The sequence below is a fragment of the Alligator mississippiensis genome, chromosome 4 (genome assembly GCF_030867095.1).
Source record: "Alligator mississippiensis isolate rAllMis1 chromosome 4, rAllMis1, whole genome shotgun sequence".
Classification (NCBI taxonomy): domain Eukaryota; kingdom Metazoa; phylum Chordata; order Crocodylia; family Alligatoridae; genus Alligator; species Alligator mississippiensis.
This window is the reverse complement of record NC_081827.1, coordinates 84,265,959-84,286,055: the sequence shown is the minus strand read 5'-3', so window position 1 is coordinate 84,286,055 and position 20,097 is coordinate 84,265,959. Positions and strand designations below refer to the sequence as shown.

Sequence of the window (20,097 nt, the reverse complement as noted above, 5' to 3'; positions counted from 1 at the left end):
AGGGTGCACTTGGTGCAGCTCTGCCAGGAAGGCAGATGAGAGAAAAGCAACAGCAGCAGAAGCCAGTGGAGGCTCGTCTGTAGCCTCTCCAGGCAGGCATAGGACAGAGACTAGGAGAGCTGGTGATGCCAGGTGTGACTCCCTGCCCCCGCACCCTTCTCATAGGGGCTTCTGTTGCTGCAGCCAGCAGCAGCTGCTTTCCTTCCCTTTTGCAGCATGCTGAGCCAGGCAAAGGCAGCACTGATCTCCCTCCTTCCCTCCCCCTGCCTGTGGAGGGGCTGGGCTCAGCCATATTGTGAAGAACAGGCAGGGGGGAAGCCCCCACACATGCACACCCAACCCACCCACACCCCACCCCCTCTATACCCACACAAATACCCAACACTGTCCCACACACCCCAACCACACCCCACATACATACAAACCCCACCATAACCACAAACACTCTACACCTCAACCACACACATCCACACTTACACCCACCCCTACACCTCCGCATGCATGCACCCACACCCTACCCTCATCAAACCCACGCACACATACAACAGCCCCACACTAACACTGAAACAGTCATTTTCCCCATACTCCATGTATACACGCCAAACACACCAGTCCCACACACCCCACACCTCAACCCCACACGGACACACACACCCCTTCTGCACATCCACCCCCTATCAACCACACCCCCATTATACAAGCAAACCCCTACCCCTACTAAAAGTACTTCCTGGATTAGGGGAGAGACTCGCAGTGGCAAAGGTCAGGGGCTGGGGGGTGGGGCACTTGTCAAGGGTTGGGACTACACTCACAGCCCTTAATACCTCACCAAAACTCATTAAGCAGCCCTCCAGTCAAAATAATTGCCTGCCCCCTGGACCAGGCAATCAAGAAAACCAAATGAGAGGAAATTTGCCATGCTTTCCATAACTAAGTGAAAATGTAGAACAGTATTGTTGCATTACTTCAATATAGTTGTTTGCATCCCTTGCCGGTGGAAGTAATAAGTACCTGTGTGATAGTCAGTGTCCAGTATGAAAAGGGATGCTTGTGCACGTTTAAATCTAGCCCCTAAAGGAGAAAGAAATTCAGTAATTGTTCTTATGCACTCTCACACAGAAGCATGCATCGATTTAAACTCTTCAAAGTAGGTAATGCAGATTTTTTTTTTTAATTAGGAAGAAATCAAGAAGTTGAGAAAAGAACTGGAAAACTTCGATCTTTCCTTCTTTGAAGAAATTGAGGATCTGAAATATAACTACAATGAAGAAGTGAAAAAAAATATCATCTTAGAGGAGAGATTAAAGAGGCTTTCTGAACAGTTTGAAGTTAAAGTGGATATCCCCGCTAGTGTTTCTATTGATTAATTTGCAGTTAATTAGTGCAAGCATCAATATGAAAACTTGCGTATCACTCAATATTCAGACTTGTTTTCACAAGTTGTTAAGACCAATGATTTGATGCCAGTGAAGCTTGTTATTTTTGAAAGCTTATGTCATCAGTTCATATATTATATATAGCTGAGGTTTAGCTTTTACACTTATCTTCCCCACTCATTTTGCCTTGTATGCTTTAGTTCAGAAGCGCTACTGTAATGCTGTGTTGAATTATCAGGAGAGAGAAAAGGATTTCATCATGCTTGGAAGAGATATGTTGTTGGACTAGAACTATTCCTACCACTTCTACTCTTTCATGCCTCCAGTGCAAGTAGTAAATAACGTATTCCTGCTGTCTAACACTAGTAGGGTAATTCAGGAATTGACAGGTGGTCCTTTTGATATTCAAGCCACGCGTTATTTCCCACCTCCACTTAAGAAATTCAAGAATGAAGAGGTTAAATCAGCATGCCAGTAAATATTTTTATATGTAGATGTACAGGTAACTTATCTGAAAGTTTTCAGTATTTTTGTAGATCTTTATTGGTGTATATATCTTTACAATACAGCTGTAGACAGACCAAGGGAATCAGAATAAACAGCAATTTAAATAGTCTTTATTTTTATGTTCCGTTTTAAAACGTTACTTTACATGCAGCTGTTGATAAGTGTTTTCGAAATTCGTTTAGGACTTAAAGCAGGTATTCTAAAGCCAATTTTCATCTCCTTTGAATAACTAAGCATTTTTAAAATTATTAGTACTGGTGGTTTTTACATGATATTAATAAACAAAAGTTTTTGCTTCAACAAAATAGAAACACTCATAACTTAACAAATTACACTACCTGGTTTTCAAGCTGTAGAATAATGCTGCAGCTTATAGATAAAAAAATTACTGCTGTCTTGCATGAACAGAACAAAAGAGTTTCAGGGCCAGGTTATTGTCCTGCTTTAAATCCATCTTCACTGATAATACTGCTCAATTCTTTCTAAGCCTCAGGTCTAAACTTGACAGTATCCCATTATTGATATGTGGAATATAAAATAAACATAGAGATACCTTTACAGTTCACTGAGTTTAAGCCATCATTACATTCTTTCATTCACTATAAAAGCTGCTTGGGGTGGCTAACACTGTATTATTCCCAAGCCCAACAGTTTAAAAAAGGTAGACTCAATATTTAAGGATCTTTCAAAACAAAAGTTAAAGGAGCTTATATTCTGGAACCTATAACTGTGCTATCTACACTAGTGCTCTTTTGCTACACCGAACTGGTCACTTATGTCCAACAACAATAGTTTTGTAGATGGAAAACTACCATCAAAATAATTTGCAAAAGTTTATTTTTTATTCTGTAGGCAAGGTGGAAGGAATGTACAGCAGTACCTAGGCAACCAAGTTAGATTTATTTTCTTAGAAATCAAATTTTATATCTTTGAGTCTACTGAATCTTTGGCCATCCAGCTTTGAAAAATGGTGAAACAAACTGGGTGGTTCAAAGTCATAGTCATATTTAGTCCAACTGACAACAACTGGCTGAGAATTCAGATGCGTCTCTGCAATTGGCCAGCACAAACCAAGATGATGGCGATGGAGCTAAGGAAAAAGAGAAAGAAGAAGTCAGTGTAAAAGTTCACCACGTAGACCACCTGTAATGAGCATCTTTCATCAGTGTCTTGACAAAGTTGACCAGCAATTCTGGCTTACTACTACTGGGCTATCCAACTTCAAAGTGGCCAGAAGCCACACCAGGGCAAACCTCAGGCCCCAGATAGCAGATGCTCCTCATCCCCCACTGCCCTGCCTGGATATCCCACCCCCACTGCAGCACCATGTACCTGTGCAGGTGCACCCCTCCCTATACCACATGGCCCTGGCTTTACTCTCTTCTCCCCAACCCCACTGCCCTGCACCCCAAGGTGAGGGGAGGCAGTGGAAGCTGAAGGAAGGAGGGGAAGCCCAGATACTTCAGCTACTGCTCCAGACACACAGATGGGAGGGGGCAGGAGCTCAGAAGCCACAACTTAACACCTTATAGGCCACCAGTTGGACAGTCCTGGCTTTTACTACTTTAAAGTTCAGAATTATGGTACACAGTATCTGAAAATGGCAAGTTGGTAATACCACTGCAAGCAACTTACTTTCCTGGTGCTCTCCAAAGCAAGTTATGATACTTCTGCTGCTTTAAATCATTCACTCTATAATGACTGGTTACAGCTGGTCTCAAACTTTAAGGCCATGTGTTATACAGCAATGACATCAAGTGTTTTGATAAAAAGCATTAGGAAGAGGTTGTATGTTTAGCTGTCATTCAAATGAGAGAAAAAGCATATGACATCTGAGGACTCCAGAGCTCAATTTGAGTACAGCAATCACATTGGCACTGAATGTTTTGTTTGTTCTAACAGTTTGACAATAAAAAAATAGCTCTGGTTGTTAAATATTACCTATACAGGATAGGCATGCTTAAATTTTTAAAATGGACGGTACTTAAAAGTAAGACTGTTGTACACTGTTTTAGTGTACCGAACACAAATAATTGGCGAGATCTGATTGCTCTTCCTGCCACCCATGTTATCTGGCAATTCTTTATTACAACACTAGATGGAAAGCAACATAGGAGAATGACAGCATAAATTATACCACTTTCTAAAGAATAATTGATTTTATCAGTCAGTGCTATGGGGGATGCTAGGAGAACTGGAAAAGCTACATCATTAGATGGGGAGAGGAAAATCATTGGGAAAAGATGCTCATAAAGAATGTGTAGTTGATGTTTGACATGCTTCCTACAGGGCAGGGGTGCTCAGCCTGTCATTTAGTCTATAGGGCTCCCCAAAGGTCTAAAAGTTCGGTAGTGGGAAAACAATGATACTGCTCTCCAGCCACCAAGCTTCCAGATCCATAGGGTTCCCCAGGTCCTGTGCCCAGGCAAGGTCAAGGGCAGCACTGGCCCCCCAAGCCCCATCCTTGAACATACCAGGGCTGAGAGCATCACTGGGTCCCCCACAGACCAATCCTAGTGCACTGGAGTTGATCCACCCTGCAGACTGGCCCCAGCTGACTTATCTGGTCCACAGAGCCAAAAGGTTGAGCACCTCTGCTCTAGGGCTACTTCAAGAGTGCAACATTATTCAAATACTCACTCACTGAAACTGAAAAATATTTCAGTGTATGGGAATTAATTATTCTGATCCATTTATAACTGCATCATAGTAGCTAGATGGATTTTTCACCTAAGGATATTCAGTGGTACACATTTTAATTGATCCTACACCTTGAATATTAGAAGTTTGTTTAAATGTATTTTATTATTAGGGAGTTTAAGTATGGCAGACTTTCGCATGGCAGTCTACAGTTACCTTGATTAAAGTTCCATCGTTGCAGTGCCATACAATTCCTTCTATTTTACCTTCCGTGCCATTGTCAAGCCAGGACAGTATATCATTGTGTTTCAGCACAGGTGGATTCTTTATTTCAAATGCCCCATGTGGTACAAGAAGATGTACAGGGTGCTGCTTACTTCCTAATCCTACGTAAAGAAACAGTTAACCTAGTCACGTATAGCAACCGAGGCGTGTGTGTGTGTGAGTGATTGATTGATCTTCATATTGGAAAGAAAGAAGTCTATCACTTTCAGGTTCCACTGCAACCATTTACCCTTAAGCAACATTCTAAAAGTTAAGCCCATGAAAGTGCAATAGTATACACACAGTGATAAATCCAAAGATTCAGCTTTGTAAGAAATTAAATAACTGCCTCTGCAGCTTGCATGGCAGAAGGTGCATCTATTAAATGAGTATGGTTAGCACACGCAGACACCCCCCATGCACATGATCCTGATAGCAAAGATTTAAAACCTAGAACCGTGCATCGTAACAAAGTTACATGCCCTTACTACTAAGCTACAGGCAGAATGCAGAGTAGGGTAGTACCTTCGACTGCTTCAGAGTGGTATAAGCTTTTACAGGAGACAGTAGACCAGAGGCAGGCAAAATACAGTCTGTGGGCCGGATCTGGTCTGTCAAGTGCCTGGATCCAGCCCGCAGCTACCCCTGCGATGCTTCACATGGGGATGAGTCCCACACACTCCCATCCAGGCAGCCAGTGCCTGCACTCCTCCCAGCCAGCGCGAAGCCTTTGGTGGGGCTATTTCATGTGTGGCTACAGTCGGCTGGATGTTCCTTTGCTCTCCTCACTATCAGGAGCAGCTGAGCTGAAACTCACTCTTTTCCCCCTCCCCCCCCATTCTCCCAGAGTAGCACAGCATGGGGCAGGAGTGGGAGGAGCAGCAGCTGCTGGAGGCAAAGGGAGCATAGCAGCACCTGGCTGGCTGAAACAGCACCAGGAACAGCCCCACTGGAAGCTGCCCCACCATAATCCCACACACAATTCCACACCCCCACTACATCCACACACATCCCCGCTTCAAACATCCACACTCTCCCACCCCTACCCTACCCATGTATCTCACACCCATACCCCTCTATAACCAGCCTCTCCCTCCCCCACACCCATTCCCCAAACACACTGCCCCCACAATACACAAAAGTTAGAGTGTATTTTGAGCTATTATGTCATCACTTCTATATACACTACAAACAGACATACTGGGAAAAAAATATTTTTATATAAAATTAAAATAAGTTATAGTACATACCGGATTTTTTTTTTTAGTACATTATTTGTTTTGTTTTTTCCAGTTTCAAGATGGCAAACCCGTCTTCCCCAACCCCTCCCCCAAGGAGTACTTCCAGGGCCAAGGGAGGGACTTCTGGTGGCAAAGGTCAGGGATTAGGGGTGGGACTTCTGGTCCCAAGGTAGTGACCAGGAGGCAAGGCAACTGTCAGGGGACAGGACTACCTATGCCACCTTCAAACAGCTCACCAAAAAAAAAAAAAAAACCTAATTAAAAAGAAGCCAAAATAAATTTCCTGCCCCTGCAGTAGACTGTTAACTTGAACCAACAGTCTCTGAAGTTGTTAGACCTTAGGAGTCTCCTACAAAAAGTTATGCCTCTCTAAACTAGTTATTCTCCAAGGTGCTGCCCTACCCTCTGTCTCACTAACCCTGGTAACTATCTCTTAGTAATCTATAGCATCAGGCTCATTATTACTTGCTGTTCTTCTGGCTTTGCAAATCTTGCATTCCTTTATGCTTAATGACCTACCACGCTACTAGAAAAAAAGCAGGCTGAAATCCCTTCAGACTGAAAACTATCTGCAACCCAAGGCTTCCACTTCCTGGGCACGTGCTTATCCACTATGTTAGCATATAAGAAGATAACGGCACTAAATCCTTCTCTTCCAGTCACATTTTAAACAGTAAGCATCCTCAGTGTTTCTGAAGTATAGTAGTTTCCAGGCTCCACATCCCAAGCGTACAAAAGTTTTATCTTTGCAGTCATCTAAATGGAGTTCAGACACAGTGGGTGTGTCTACATGCGATACTATAAATCGCTATAGCAACATGCTCCGGCAATGTAGCATCGGTCACAAACTGTGACGCTGGAGCTACGATGCCATAGCAACATGCTCCCTCACTATAGCATGTTGCTATGGCAATGTAGCAGCTAAAAATAACCATGCACAGCATACAAGGTGCAGTATGAGTTGTTACTGTGCCATCATTCAGTACTTCCTTTTGGTACTAAAGTTACCGCGCTGTCACTTAGTACAAGAGCACCGTAGGGACATGTGTAGATGTGCCCAGTGCGATACTTTGCATATCCCACTGGCTAGCTCTAAATGGCTTTCAACTCAGCAGCGGGTTTTTCAAATCACCCTTCCAAGGCACCTAACTCTCCCTTATGCAGTATACAGGGGGACAGGTGCTTAACTAACTGAATATAAGATGCTTAAGTCCTTCTCCAGATCTGCCCCAAGCCTTTTCATTTGCAAATTAAGAGATTTCTGCCTCTATGAGCCAGAGAATCAAAAGTCAAGATGACAGATTTTACACAAAATCTCTGATGTGGTTATATGGATGACCAAAAAGAACTACTGCCGATTTTCCAGGCAATGCTAAAAGTCTCCATAAATGTAAACAGCTATACAGTTGCAGTTGATGTATTAGGTTTTGGAGTACCACTAAATAATTAAACTTTTCATTTGCTTACTTCTGCAAAAATAAAAAAAAACAATTCCTTTTGTGCAAAGTCTTTTTTGCTTGTCTGTTAATTGTCATATAATTATGCAAAGAAATTAATGTACCCAAATGTAACCAAGGCCATACTTCTTCCAAAAGTATTTACCAAATATTTCATAATGAAAAATGATCCCTACTGCCCTTGACTAATGCTTGTGACTCATAACAAGTGCTTCTAAAGCAGCAAATTTTGCATTAAGAAAATTGTACAAAAAGCATTTTTTTAAAGTTTTCCCATGAAAGGACTCCAATGTTGATCACTGTATTATATACTCAGTATATTTTTCAAGAAACATTTTCTTGAGATACAGTTTAAAGTTTAGTAAGCTGCTTTGCCAAGGACAGTTGCTTCCTTCGTTGGTTATGAGAACATACTTCTTTAAATGGAAAACAAATCTGCTTCCCAGTTCTTCACCTAACTTTGCTAATACGCAGTGAAAGTCTCAGTAAAGGCTGGCAGTATTACCTCCAGACAATTTTGATTGTTGTTTTTTCCACCAAAACACCCATCCAATCCTAGTAGAAATTAGGCTTATTTTTGCCTCACTATAGCTAGCTGAGATCAGTCCCAAGCAAAGGGTTGACCTCACTGAAGTCTACACTGAAGGAGGAAATGCAGTTTTCATCAGCTTTTGAATCACAATAGCTATCTAGACCTAAACAACCCCCCCCCTCCAAAAAAAAACAACCCATCACATCTTTCTTTGCAGTTGGTACTCAGTTTCCATTTCATGAAAAAGGAGCAAAGTGTAATCTAGTGGCATTTCTTCCAAGAACCTACAACATAAAGAGTTTAGGGATTGTGTGGTTGGCAGTGAATTACTGAAGTGCCTGAAAATATTTTGGGACCTCAACCTTCAGGCAAAGTTGTAGCTATCCATTTATTTTCCTTAGAAGGAAATTTGGAATGTACCAGTTTCCTTCAGTTTGTGGAACTCACTGAAGCCATTTCAAAGAAAGTGAAAATCTTTCATTCATTAAAAATTATTACACTGAAAATCTTAACAGCATTAAAGTATTAATGATGAGGTATGCTTACCATATGGATTTGCATTAATATTAGTTCCAATAAGCTCCAGTGTTTGTTCCAAAAGGTTTGATAATGGCACAGGACTGATTTCCAGAAGTCCAGGGTCATCAGCACGGTGTTTCAATACAAGAGCTACTTCAGCCTCATAGTTTACAACAGATGAATGCCAGCAATATTGTTTACTGTTTTTCTCCACTGGCACCCAACCTATAAGAAAAGTATTCCATGTTATCCCTTAATTGAGACTCGTTAAAAGTTGTATGTGCGTAAGAAAGCAATGGTCTAACCTTCAACTCTCCTATGAAAAATGAACCTTCATTTCTACCTGGGAGAACTTTTACAATCTTTTCTCCTATGCCTGAAGAAGGGTGTTTGTGCCTGAAAGCTTGCAAATAAAGATTTTTGTTTGCAAAATTCTAGTTGGTCTAATAAAAGATATCACCTCTACCACGAGTTCTGATTCCTGTGGTCTAAACTTCAGCATTTTGCAGGTAATATGGAGAGCTATGCAAGTAATTACAAAGAAAAAGTTAACCCAGAGACAAAAGGGGAGCGGGGAGGGTAAAGAGTTGCACACTACCTCAGATGTAGGTCAGAGGAACTTAAGTTATAACTGTTTTTAGTCCAAAGCTTTTTACAATGCAGCCAAATGCCACAAAAATAATTTCTACTGTGGCAGAAAAAAGCACTACTGAATGACTAAGGAAATAACGTGTTTGAACTGTATCTTCTAAACAAAGAGGTATTCAACACTTGGACTAATTCTAATAGATTACAGAGGTACAGAAAATTTCCCCTTTTCATTTAAATTGAGCTCTCTCTCTCTATATACCTGGAATGTGTCCATTTTCATCAGGCAAAGGGTTCCCATTAGAATGCTGTATTTCCTTTGCTGGAATCCAGCACTCCGGGACATATTTGAAATCTTCTTCAATATTCCAAATAAATTCTAAAAAACAATAAATAGTTGTGTTTTGACAAAATTTCAGCTAATTTCAAAGTAAGCCTTTAAAGAATGTGCCTAGAAGGACTATGAGCAGGTGATCTAATCTCGTTACAGCTTTTATTGTTTAATATTAAAACATTATTTGCTGTACTAAAATGTTTAAACAAAAAGTTTCAATTCCAGCACAGAAACAGAATATTATATACAATGAAGATCAGCATGCAGGAAGTTTTAGGATTTGGAATACAACCACAGTGAGAAATAAGTGCTTAATTAGTTCTGTATACTTTGTAACTACAATTTTGACTAAGTATGGTATTTTACAAAGAAAATAAAGGTTGTGGAGCAGCAATGAGTGTAATACCATACTCCTTTTTAAGTTCATAGCCTCAATAATAAAAAAGGACTGTGCCCTTCCCCAAACTCAATACAAACAATGCTCATTAAATACACAAACAGTCCGTCCTAAGATTTTTTGTATCTCATTAAGGCTATTCATCTTACTTTGCAGTGTCCAATGCCTCCAACAGCAGCCAAGAATTGAAGCAAGCTTATCAGTTGCACCAATTATATACTTAAAAAGGGAGTACAGTGATGTCATAAAACAAGACAAGTGGGCCCAGAATTTCTATACACTCAAACAGTATAAGCACTTAACCCACATATATTATAAACAGAGATCCGGGTTTTCTGTTCCCCATGGAAAAACAAAGTAAACCATGGATTTTACCTTTTACTGGAGACAAACACGGATTTTTTAATTTCAGGGGAGAAGCCTGCGGATTTTGAAGCTTTGCAATGAGCCCTCTGCAGACTGGCAGACTCCTAGCCTGCAGGGGACTGGGAGGGAGCAGGAGGAGGACGGTCAGACAGGGAGCACCATGTGCATGTACACACACATGGCCCCAGGCAGCCTGGAGAGCAGCTCCAGCAGGTAAGCAGGTGCATGGGGGACTGGAATTGAGTCCCTGTGGGGGCTGGGACTGCTACCCAGCCATGCAGTGTGGGGCCTGGGGCAGCTAGTCTGGTGGGGGAAGGGCAGGGGAAGGAGATGGGTCCAGCTCCCAGGACTGTGTGCACTCTCCAGGGGACAGGGGGCAGATCCGTGCCCCTCAGGTCTGTGCATGGGGTGGGGGCAGGTGCAAGCTGCAGGTTCAGACTCCTGCCCTGCTGCCCTACCCCAGGGCCTTTGCCTAGCCTAGCAGGCACAACCTGGCATGACAGGGAACAGTGGGGCCACGCAGAGAAGCTGTTCGTTGCTGTGAGCTACCCACTACCCTGGCAACATGTTTCCTGCGTGCACAGCAGCTTCGATCAGCACAACCCCGGACCACTGCCCTCACCTCAGCTGCGCGTGCAGGGGATGTGTTGCCAGGGCAACGCAAAGCTCACAGCAACAAGCAGCTTCTCCATGGAGCCCCATTGTTCTCTGCCATGCCAGATAATACCCACTGGACTTCAGAGGTCCTGGGGTAAAGCAGCAGGGCGGAAGCCCGAGCCTGAGCCGACACCTGCCCCCACCCCTGCCCCACACACAGATCTGGGGGCATGGGTCCCTCCTGTCTCCTGTGAAAGGCATGCAGTCCCGAGGGAGCTGCCCCCCCCCCCCCGCACAAGCCTGCAGTGTGCAACCTGCCCTACCCCATGCACAGATCTGGGGGCACAGGTCCCTCCTGGGGAGCACGCACTCTAGCAGGGAGCTGTCCTCCCCACCCGAGCCTGCAGCAGGCAAGCAGCAGGGGGAAGCCAGACTCCACTCCACTGCAGCAGCCACTGCCTCCTGCTAGGGGTGGGGGGCTGCCAACCCAGCTCCCTGGCCCCATAGCCCTAGCAGTTGGGGGCCACCTCTGGCAGGGCAGAGGGCTGGGGCAGGGGGAAGTGAAAGGCACAAGCAAGGCCAAGGGGCTGGGGCGGGGGGGGCCATGTCAGAGACACCAGCAGGGCCATGGGGCCTTTAATTTTAATCACGTATTTGCAGGGTTTATCAGAGAATTTGCCTTTTTTTTTTTATGAAAGAAAACCAAGATCCCCGATTATAAAGCAAGTAAAAGCTATGAATTGGGACTGGTATTGTGTTACACAGTTATCTAATTTGTGTAAGCGGGACAGATACAATGTAGTCTACTATGATTAATAAGAAGCGTTTGTCCTACCTTAACACATTTATTAACAAAAAAAGGGTGAGGGGAATAAAGGAAGTGTCCTCACTAACCTTTGGAATCTCTTAGTGAATACAGGAATTTTTTAAACCTTTTCTCAGCTTGCTTGTTGGGTTTTCTATCCAACCTCGCCCATAGGTATGGTCGCCCTGAAGTTTCAATATGAAAACAGACTGCATTAAGCAGTAGCAGAAATAATGTTCTGAACATCATAGAACTGAAAATATAATAGTTAAGCTATCCATTGGCAAATGTTCCATTCTTTCCTGCCTCCAAAAAAGAAGTAGTCCTGCAGCTATATATATTTAACATTTATGATATTTTATTGTATAGAAATCTAAACAACTATATTCAGACTATTATTTCATCTACTTTTATGCATAAATTGGTTTATTAGTTATGTTTTTAAAAGCCACAGGGCATACATGTTTCATGCAGATTAGAAATACTCTTCCAGACAGATGTAAGAATAGGAGAAATTTTCAAGGCTTCAACAACAATGCATTGAACCACAGCTTTCCTCACAGCTCTGGAAATAAAACAGCCTCTACAAGAATTTATTAGGCAATAAGCTCAATACAAAATGTCACCCTGAAGAGCCAGTTCAAAGTTTTCTTTGGCTACCACATTAACTTAAACAACACGCTATTTATCTTGGCTTTGATTTCAAGTGTTAAATTAAGAGCCAGAACAATTTTACAGATAAGTGCATCTATATAATAAAGCTGTTTTTGTGCTTGGTTTTTCTGTTTCCCAGCTCCAAGATTCCAATAAAAATATATAAGGAAGATAAATTATGCACAATACAGAAGTACTGGTCAATGTGAGGAGTCCTTATACAGTTCCTCCCCATTACCTTTATATGTAGTTACATAACAGCAGGTTCCATCCACCTTTTCAGTCGGAATTGCATTGTATATATCTGCATCTATTGCCTTTCGAGTTAGAGTCTCTGTTGCCAAAACTTTAAACGGCTGAAAAAGGCATTTATTAAAAACATCGATTAAAATCCAGTCTTTCACAGGCGATTACCATCTTACCACACTGATTGTAGGGAATTAGGAGTGCCCATAAATCAGCACTATGTTTCTCTTTTATTCCTATTTTCTAATATTATCTAAGAATGCCACTATATCGCAGCACATCACAAGTCTAAAAATGCATCAAAATATAAGAATGAAGTCACCTTAAAAAATGGCTGAGATTACTTCCCACTTTTCTTCTTCACTGATCTCTAAAGACTACCTGCTCCCCCCTTTTTGAAGTACAGGTAGAATGCAAAAGGGATCCAGGCAGGTGCCACAGAATTTCAAGAGATGCCTTCGCAGCATTACCATGACAACAAAGATTCTAAGCATCATTTAGCAAGAGACTAACTGCTCATAAGCTTCAGTTTGGCTATGGAAGGCCTATCAATCAGACATGGTGGTGTTGGTGGCAACAAACAAACTAGGGTGAGAAGGGGCGATTAAAGAAAGAAACGCTGTGAACCAGTTAAGATACTGTGGGGTCTTGAGCCAAACCCTTTCTTCCTTAAAGAGGTAAGTGTTCCAAGGAGTCTCAACACACACCCAGAAGCCCTTGTCAACCTGATCCTGTTTTTTGTTTTACAAGGCATCTAGAAATAGCTTCAACGAGGCTGTTTCTGGTTAGGGCTATTTTCAAAATATCTTGTCGAATCCTCCTTTATTTTCAAAATATCTTGTCTAATTAGGTGTCTAATCCTTCTCTGCACCTGCAATCTTCTCTGTTTAGAGCAATGGCTGTCAAATTCTTAGGCTCAAGGCACCCCTCCGCTTCTTCACTGTTGGTCTTTTTTTGACCATAGCAGGGGGAAAAAAACAACAGAGCATCTTTTTTGCTGCAAGAGAACTCAAAACACTGCACCAGCCCAGGAGGCTTTTTAATGCTGTGGATGACAGGTCTAACAGTGGGCTCCTGTTGGACATCTCTGGGTGTCATCTTGCCAAGTTGATGGTAGTCATAGGTCGAGTTTAGATGATGGTTTGTATGGGGTGGTTTGGATAGGGCTGATCCTGCCTCAGACAGGGGGTTGGACTATGATCCCTGGAGGTCACTTCCAGCTCAGCTTCTCTATGACTACGAGTGCAGACAGAAGTGACAGTTTTCACCCGATCTGGTCACAGAAAGCAGTCTATAGCCCCGATCAAACAAAAGTGAACAACTGCAGACAGCTTCAGAAAGGGGGACTGGGTAAAAATCTGACCTCTCATTGAACGAAGCATCAGATAAAGACATTTCAAAATGTAACATCTTTAATAACTTGTGTCTGCTAAGCTCTCAGTCGGTCACTGTTTTCAGAATGGGAGGGGGGAAAGGGAGTGGAGGAGTTCAGTCTGGGGGCTTTTCAGCCCCCCTGGACAGTAGGATGGATGTACTGGAGCCTTGCTGAGGTGGGGGAGGCCCTAATTCACCCACCCCACCCTTCAGCACCAGCTGGGACACCCCAAGAACCAGCTCCCTCTGCTGCCTTCCCCCACTCCCATTCTGACAACAGGGAGCCCAGACCACTGCTACAGGAACCTGGGTGCTGGCTCCCAGCCCACAGATAGATTCCCCTCCTCCTCGGAGCCAGCAGCAAACTTCTGTCTGGTCTGGGGGTAACTCTGAACACTTGGCAAAAATCCTTCCGAGCTACAGCTGGGAGCCGCACTTCTGTTAGGGTTGCCAACTGTTCAGGACTGCCCTGGCGTCTCCAGGAAGTAGATATAAATGTCCAGGAGACTCCTGAGAGAGTCAACCATGAGCTAAGTGATAGGACATTCATTAAAATAAATAATGTTAAATCCAATTTATACATTTAAAAAACCCACTGGACTACGGTAACAGAAACAAGCATTTGCCTTCCCACATAGTGGGGGCACGTGCTCCCCCTGACAGGGCCACTGCCGACACGGCCAGTGGCATCTGTGCATACTTGCCAGCTCTGCTCTGGCGGCCCACGCTGCTGTCAGCTTTTGCAGGTGCCCCCGCCCCGCACTCAAGAGGCCCCAGTCGCCCACGCCTTTCTGACCTAACATCTATGCACCATCATCTGTAACGGAGACACGCAAGCGTGTGAGCACGCATGTGTGGTGCGTGGCGGGCACACCGGCCGGTCGCACATCTCCCAGAATTGGTTCAGAGCGGGCAACCCGCACTTCCGTCTGCACCCCCGTCGGGCTGTGCATCTACCGGTGCCACAGGCGCCCCCAAACGCTCCGCATCCGCCCTCAGCTCTCGGGGCCCGGCGCCACCTCCTCGTGGCACGACCCCAGGCCCCACGCCCGTGTCGGGAAGGGACGCGGGGCCACCGGGCAGCGCCCAGGGGCGGGGCCGCTCCTGCCCCATGGCCATCAGCCCCGCAGCAGCCACCGCCCCCTCCCAAGCGCGCATGCGCGGAGCGGGGCCGGCCGGGGGGGGGGTACACGCGTGACGAGCTCCCCCCCCGCCGGCACCTGGCGCTCCCGCTTGGCCGACGGCTCCTCCTTGACCTGGGTGACGAAGAGGCAGGGCACCTTCCGCTGCACTGCGCCCAGGCGGCTCATGGCCGCGGCTCCCCGCTCCCGCAGCGCCTGAGCCTGTACCGACGCGCGGCGCGCTGGGAAAGGGAGTCCGGCGGGGCGGGGCCTGAGGGGCTCCCGCCCCCACGGAGCCCGGCGGGGGGTTGCGGCGGCGCCCTCAGGTGTCCGGAGATGAGCTCCTCGCTTCTAGTGGCAATGGTTACCGGCAGGCGTCGTTGCCATTGCTCACCACTTTTTCCATGTGGGTACATAGATTAGATATAGATATAGATATGCTCCCCACGTGCTGCCAGCTCATCACCTGGTCCATGACCCTCTCCAGTGTTGTCATGGCCCTCCTTGCTTCCAGAACAAAACAAGGGCCCTCATCAAAATGAGGCTTTCTTAGAGAAGGAGTTGTAAAAGGCAGCGTCATACATCCGCGTCATGCAAAAAAGATTCATGGTTTCATATGGAAAACTGGAACTCTCGGTACCAAAAGGATACCTTTCAGGAGACCAACCGGGAAATCGCAAGCCAAATTGTCCTTCTCTGCAAGCTTTCAGGATCAAAGTCCCTTTGTCAGGCTCTGGGAAAAGAATAGAGGGTACAGGCTGGTGAAACATCCCCATAGGTAGGAAATAAACTTAATTTTTGTACAGAGGGAGCTGAAGATGGAAGGCTATCTTCCTCCGAGTCCATGAGAGTGTCTTTGTGAGCGGGGCTGAGTAGCTCTTTGATGGGTAGATCAGGTAGGATTCCTTCCCTGGAGGTGTCAGATGGCAGGCAGGGAGGTCAATATGTTATAGATTCATAGACATTAGGGCTGGAAGGGACCTCACGAGATCAGCAGGTCTAGCCTTCTGTCCAAGGTGCAGGAAGTCAGCTGGGATCAAAGGATCCCAGCAGGTTAGGCATCCAAATGTTCCTTTAAAGTGGGCAGAGTAAGTGCTTGCACCACCTCTGGGGCAGTGTTCCCTAAGCTGTATGGTGTGCGCAGGCAGGTCTGGCAGCATGGCATGTGTGCACCTGCACAGCCATGCATGCCACACAGCTTAGAAGGAATGCTGCTTAGGGGGGAGTCTATTCCAGGCCTTGGGGACTCAGACAGTAAAGAAGTTTTTCCTTATGCCCAGCCTAAAACAGTGAGAGGCTGTCTCTAACTGCCAGGTGCACTTAGGTAGCAGAGCTTGCTTTGTGTCTCACTCCCTGGCATGGGCAGGGTTGACACTCTCATGTGGGCCCAGTGCCTGCCATTCATTCACACCAAAATCCCAGCGGGTTCCCATTGGTGTCCAGAGAAGGGAAAGAATTTTGGAAGGCCCAGGGTCTTTCTGAGACCTGTGCAACAAGAATTGCAGGGGAAGGGGAGTTTCCCTCCTAGCCAAACAGAATCAGAGGAAGTGCAGAGCTGGCATTTTCCAAGTGTCTATTGAGTGTAGCAAGGGCTGGCGCGCTTTGCATCTAACAAGGGGTGCCTTGAGTCTAAAAGGCTAAGAACGGCTGATTTGCACAGGCCTTGATGTCAGAAAGCGCAAAGGAATTCCTTTCACTTGAAGTTCCTGACCAAATAAATCATGCCTCAGTGCTAAACTGGATTAAAGCCTTATTTGCACCCTGATTTGACCTGATCATTACTGGGCAAGTCGTCAAGGATCTGGATAAAGAAGGTAAATTATAATCTCCCTGCATGATCTCAGGTGGAGTCCAATACTCCTTTGCAGAAGTAGAAATGATGGGAACAAGAAAAAGCAATCCGCAGCCAACAGGTTAGTGGCTAGAAGCTGCAAGGATTTTTACTGAAAGAGGAAAATGCCTGTGTTCCCTCAAAACATCAGCACACAGAAAGGAATTCAGTTAAAAATGTGACAAAATAGGAGATGTATGTTTGTGTCCTGATGCCAGATTTTCCCCTCTCAGGACTATTGTTCTTGCATCAAACAGTTGTTTCAACATGCTACGATAACTTGTTTCCCATTCTGTTTTATGTCAGAGGAAACACCAGGGTAACCAACTAGTTGGAACTAGTTTGTTTTCTCTATTTTATGCAAGGGCAATGAAAGTAAGTGAGCGGTCAGAATCTGAAGGGTCAGGTGATCTCATTTGTGATGATGTCATAAGAACTATTGTAACAATGGGAGAGATTCTGGAAGTTTGAATCTGTGCAATGACTAGCAACCATTTTCAGTGTTTCAACGCTTGAGCAAACCTGGAGAAGGTACCGTCTGATTTATAAATTAGTTTAAGTATAATTTTGAGACACACTAGCAATTGGAGGTTATTTTAAAAGGAAATATCCTTAGATCCTGAAAACCACTGTTTTCAGAAAAAGGAGTTTTCTTTCCATTCTCATTGATGGTTCTTACTTTTACGATTATACACTATTCGTATAAAGACAGTGGAATACAAGCACAAAACGTGAAAATGGCAGAAGTTGGAAATGACTGCTATTTCTATTTTTATTCCACCTGCATAAAGGTAAATATTGCAAAATTTATAGTGGTTTCCATCCTTGATTGTAAGGATGAGTTTATAGTATAAATTATTACCTTTTTCATATACCAATGTGTATAGCTTGTGCATGTGTCCATATAGGTATATTTGATGTGCAGACAGAAACTGGTTGTCAGAGAAGTTGGGAACTATCCTTTGACATGAACTTCAGACCTAGAGCTCATTACTTCTCACCTTATATCATTAACTCATTCAGTTAAATTCATAAATAACATGCACTTTGTAGAGTGCATTTTTGTAAATGCTACCTGAAAACTACTCCTCATGGTTGTTTTAATTAAAACAGTACTTACACAACCTGAAGGAAACAACATTTATAAACTTATTAGGAACAGGCATTTTGTCTGGTTTTAATAAACCAGCTACCTGTGTCTGTCTGCCTCACTCATTTCTTGAAATGGCAACGTTGTAGATGCTATTACCCATTGAAGAATTATATGTAAGAATGACTATGGGAAAGTCAAAGGAGTGGTAAGGAGTTTATGCTATGCATCTGTTTGTAATGTTAGAGGCTTACTGAGTGATTAAATATCCTTCTCTCCACAAATCCGTAATAGGTTACCAGCAGTAGTGATTTTATCCCAAAAATAATGGTTTGTACAAACAGCACTCGTGGGTCTGTTTATAATTACCTGGTGCTGGTTGGGGGAAAAAAAATCTTTCATATACTGTAAAACTTGAGATTTCAGAAAAATTCTTATCCTGCATTGAAGGAAAACATGGGATTTTCTTAATGAGAAATCTGAGGTTAACCTGCTTTAGAATAGCCAATAGCCTGGTTGCTTACCTGGTATTTGAGAAACCATTGATCAAGCCTCTGCTCTGCCTAACCCACTCATATCTTGAACTTGAGTCTTCTTCATTCTCAGGTGAGTGTCATATGCAGTGGACTATTAATTATTCTAGTAGATATTATTTTTTATTTTGACGAGAAATTCTGTTTTGTAGCTAAGAAGCCTTTCTTGCTGAATTGATATTTTCCAATGAAAAATCTTGTGTCAGTAATTCTCAAACGTCTCTATTTTTGTGCTCTGGAAGTTTTTGCGGACAAAAGCTAGCTGACACAAGTGACTCTTCAGCCGTAGTGAAAATACAGTTAGAGCAGGGTTGATAAACTCACATGGGCCCCTGAGCTAGGTCCAGTCCTGTTGGTGGCAGTGGGGTGAATAGCAGCAGTGCAGGGACTAACGCATCTTTCCTACTGCTGACATATATTTCCAATGGGTCTCCATAGCAGAGAATTCAGCAGCAGGCCTCACCTCTACTTACCCTACCTCTGAATTCCCAGTAAAATGGCTTCACAGGGGGTATTCAGCCTCAATCTTTATTACCCTGACCTAAAGTAATGCATGTATTGGTGAACCACTGAGAACCAGAGTTGACCAAATGAATGGAATTAAAAGAAGCAAACAAAATTAAAAGCCTGGAATCATTACATTTTAGGAAAAGATTAAGGGCAGGATTCTCCATGTTCTAAATTAATTCTGTGCTGTTTAATATCAGCTGCCTTCCCTCTACCCACCTCCCCTGCAACATTCCCATTGCAAAGGGGGAAGAAACAAGTGTATCAGCAGTTGACTTGGGGATTGGGTGAGGGGAGCGGGGATATAGTTAAACTGAATTACTTTGTGCCTGATTTCTTGCTTTCATAAACCCTATTATGGAGTTTATATCAGTGACAATGTTAGAGCATGACACCTACCACTTGCTCTTCCTCTGTGAGTCAGAGCCTGGGGCATAGGAAGCTGCAGCCAGCTTCTTATGGATTATATATCACCCCCTACATCCTTCATCTGTGTAACTCTTACATAGTGGGGAACAGGGGCATGAATAAAAATCTATATGGCTTTGCTGCATGATTAAGAGAGAGTTCTGATAACATTTGCAAGAATCTGAAGAATATAGAAACAACAAGGAGGGAGAAAAACTATTTCAAGATCTCTAACAGGCTATCAATAGGAATAATAAGATAGAACTGGACAAGAGAAAAATTTGGTTGACTATAAAGAAAAGTACTATCCAGTAGACTGTAGAATAGCCTCCCAAAATTTTAAGTAGTGGATAACTGCATCTTTTGAGTTACTTCAAGTTAAACTGGGCAGAACAATTATCATATAGGCCTGAAATTTCTTCCACTTGTGCTAGTATAAATTAGTAGCTGCTTGAGACTAATGGGCTCATTTTTGCTCATTTGTGATTCCCATTGACTTGAGGTTTACATCTGTGTAGTTAAGTACAGAATTGAGCCTTGTGTAATTTTACTAATGTCAGTGAATCAGGTCCTAAATCTTTTCCATAATTTACAGGTGTTTCAGAGAACAATAATTGTGTGCTACATGGACCAGGGTATGCTCTACTTTCTCATTAATACAAACAATTTTAATAAGATAATAACAAAGCAACTGCCGATATGAGTGAATG

General features: G+C 43.7%; 3 protein-coding genes across 14 annotated transcripts in view; 2 read left to right on the top strand and 1 right to left on the bottom strand.

Annotated features, from left to right (window-relative positions):
• The window catches only part of CEP290 (centrosomal protein 290), a 99,756-nt gene extending 97,764 nt beyond the window's left edge, over nt 1-1,992 (top strand). For all 9 annotated transcript variants that reach the window (XM_059726147.1, XM_059726145.1, XM_059726144.1 and 6 more), the window contains one exon: nt 1,179-1,992. In XM_059726147.1, coding sequence (XP_059582130.1) covers nt 1,179-1,367 — 189 coding nt within the window. In that variant the 3' untranslated portion in view covers nt 1,368-1,992. The remainder of the gene's footprint in view (nt 1-1,178) is intronic.
• RLIG1 (RNA 5'-phosphate and 3'-OH ligase 1) lies at nt 1,978-15,271 on the bottom strand. 2 transcript variants are annotated; one of them, XM_006275045.3, is made up of 7 exons: nt 15,118-15,271; nt 12,516-12,633; nt 11,713-11,808; nt 9,387-9,503; nt 8,564-8,761; nt 4,740-4,909; nt 1,978-2,973 (listed from the first exon to the last, which is right to left on the bottom strand). In XM_006275045.3, exons 1-7 carry the CDS (start codon nt 15,205-15,207, stop codon nt 2,791-2,793), a joined length of 972 nt encoding a protein of 323 aa, XP_006275107.1. In that variant the 5' UTR covers nt 15,208-15,271; the 3' UTR covers nt 1,978-2,790. The 2 variants fall into 2 exon arrangements, with proteins under 2 accessions (XP_006275107.1, XP_014466405.1); XM_014610919.3 differs by having other exon boundaries at nt 15,154-15,270.
• The window catches only part of C4H12orf50 (chromosome 4 C12orf50 homolog), a 49,058-nt gene continuing 41,991 nt past the window's right edge, over nt 13,031-20,097 (top strand). Inside the window, exon 1 of one of the 3 annotated variants that reach the window (XM_019480892.2) lies at nt 13,031-13,200. The gene's annotated coding sequence lies outside the window, so the exon portion shown is untranslated. Of the gene's footprint in view, nt 13,201-15,228; nt 17,381-18,064; nt 20,023-20,097 lie in introns of those variants that run through there. The other 2 variants (XM_006275043.3, XM_014610900.3) reach the window with 2 other exon arrangements.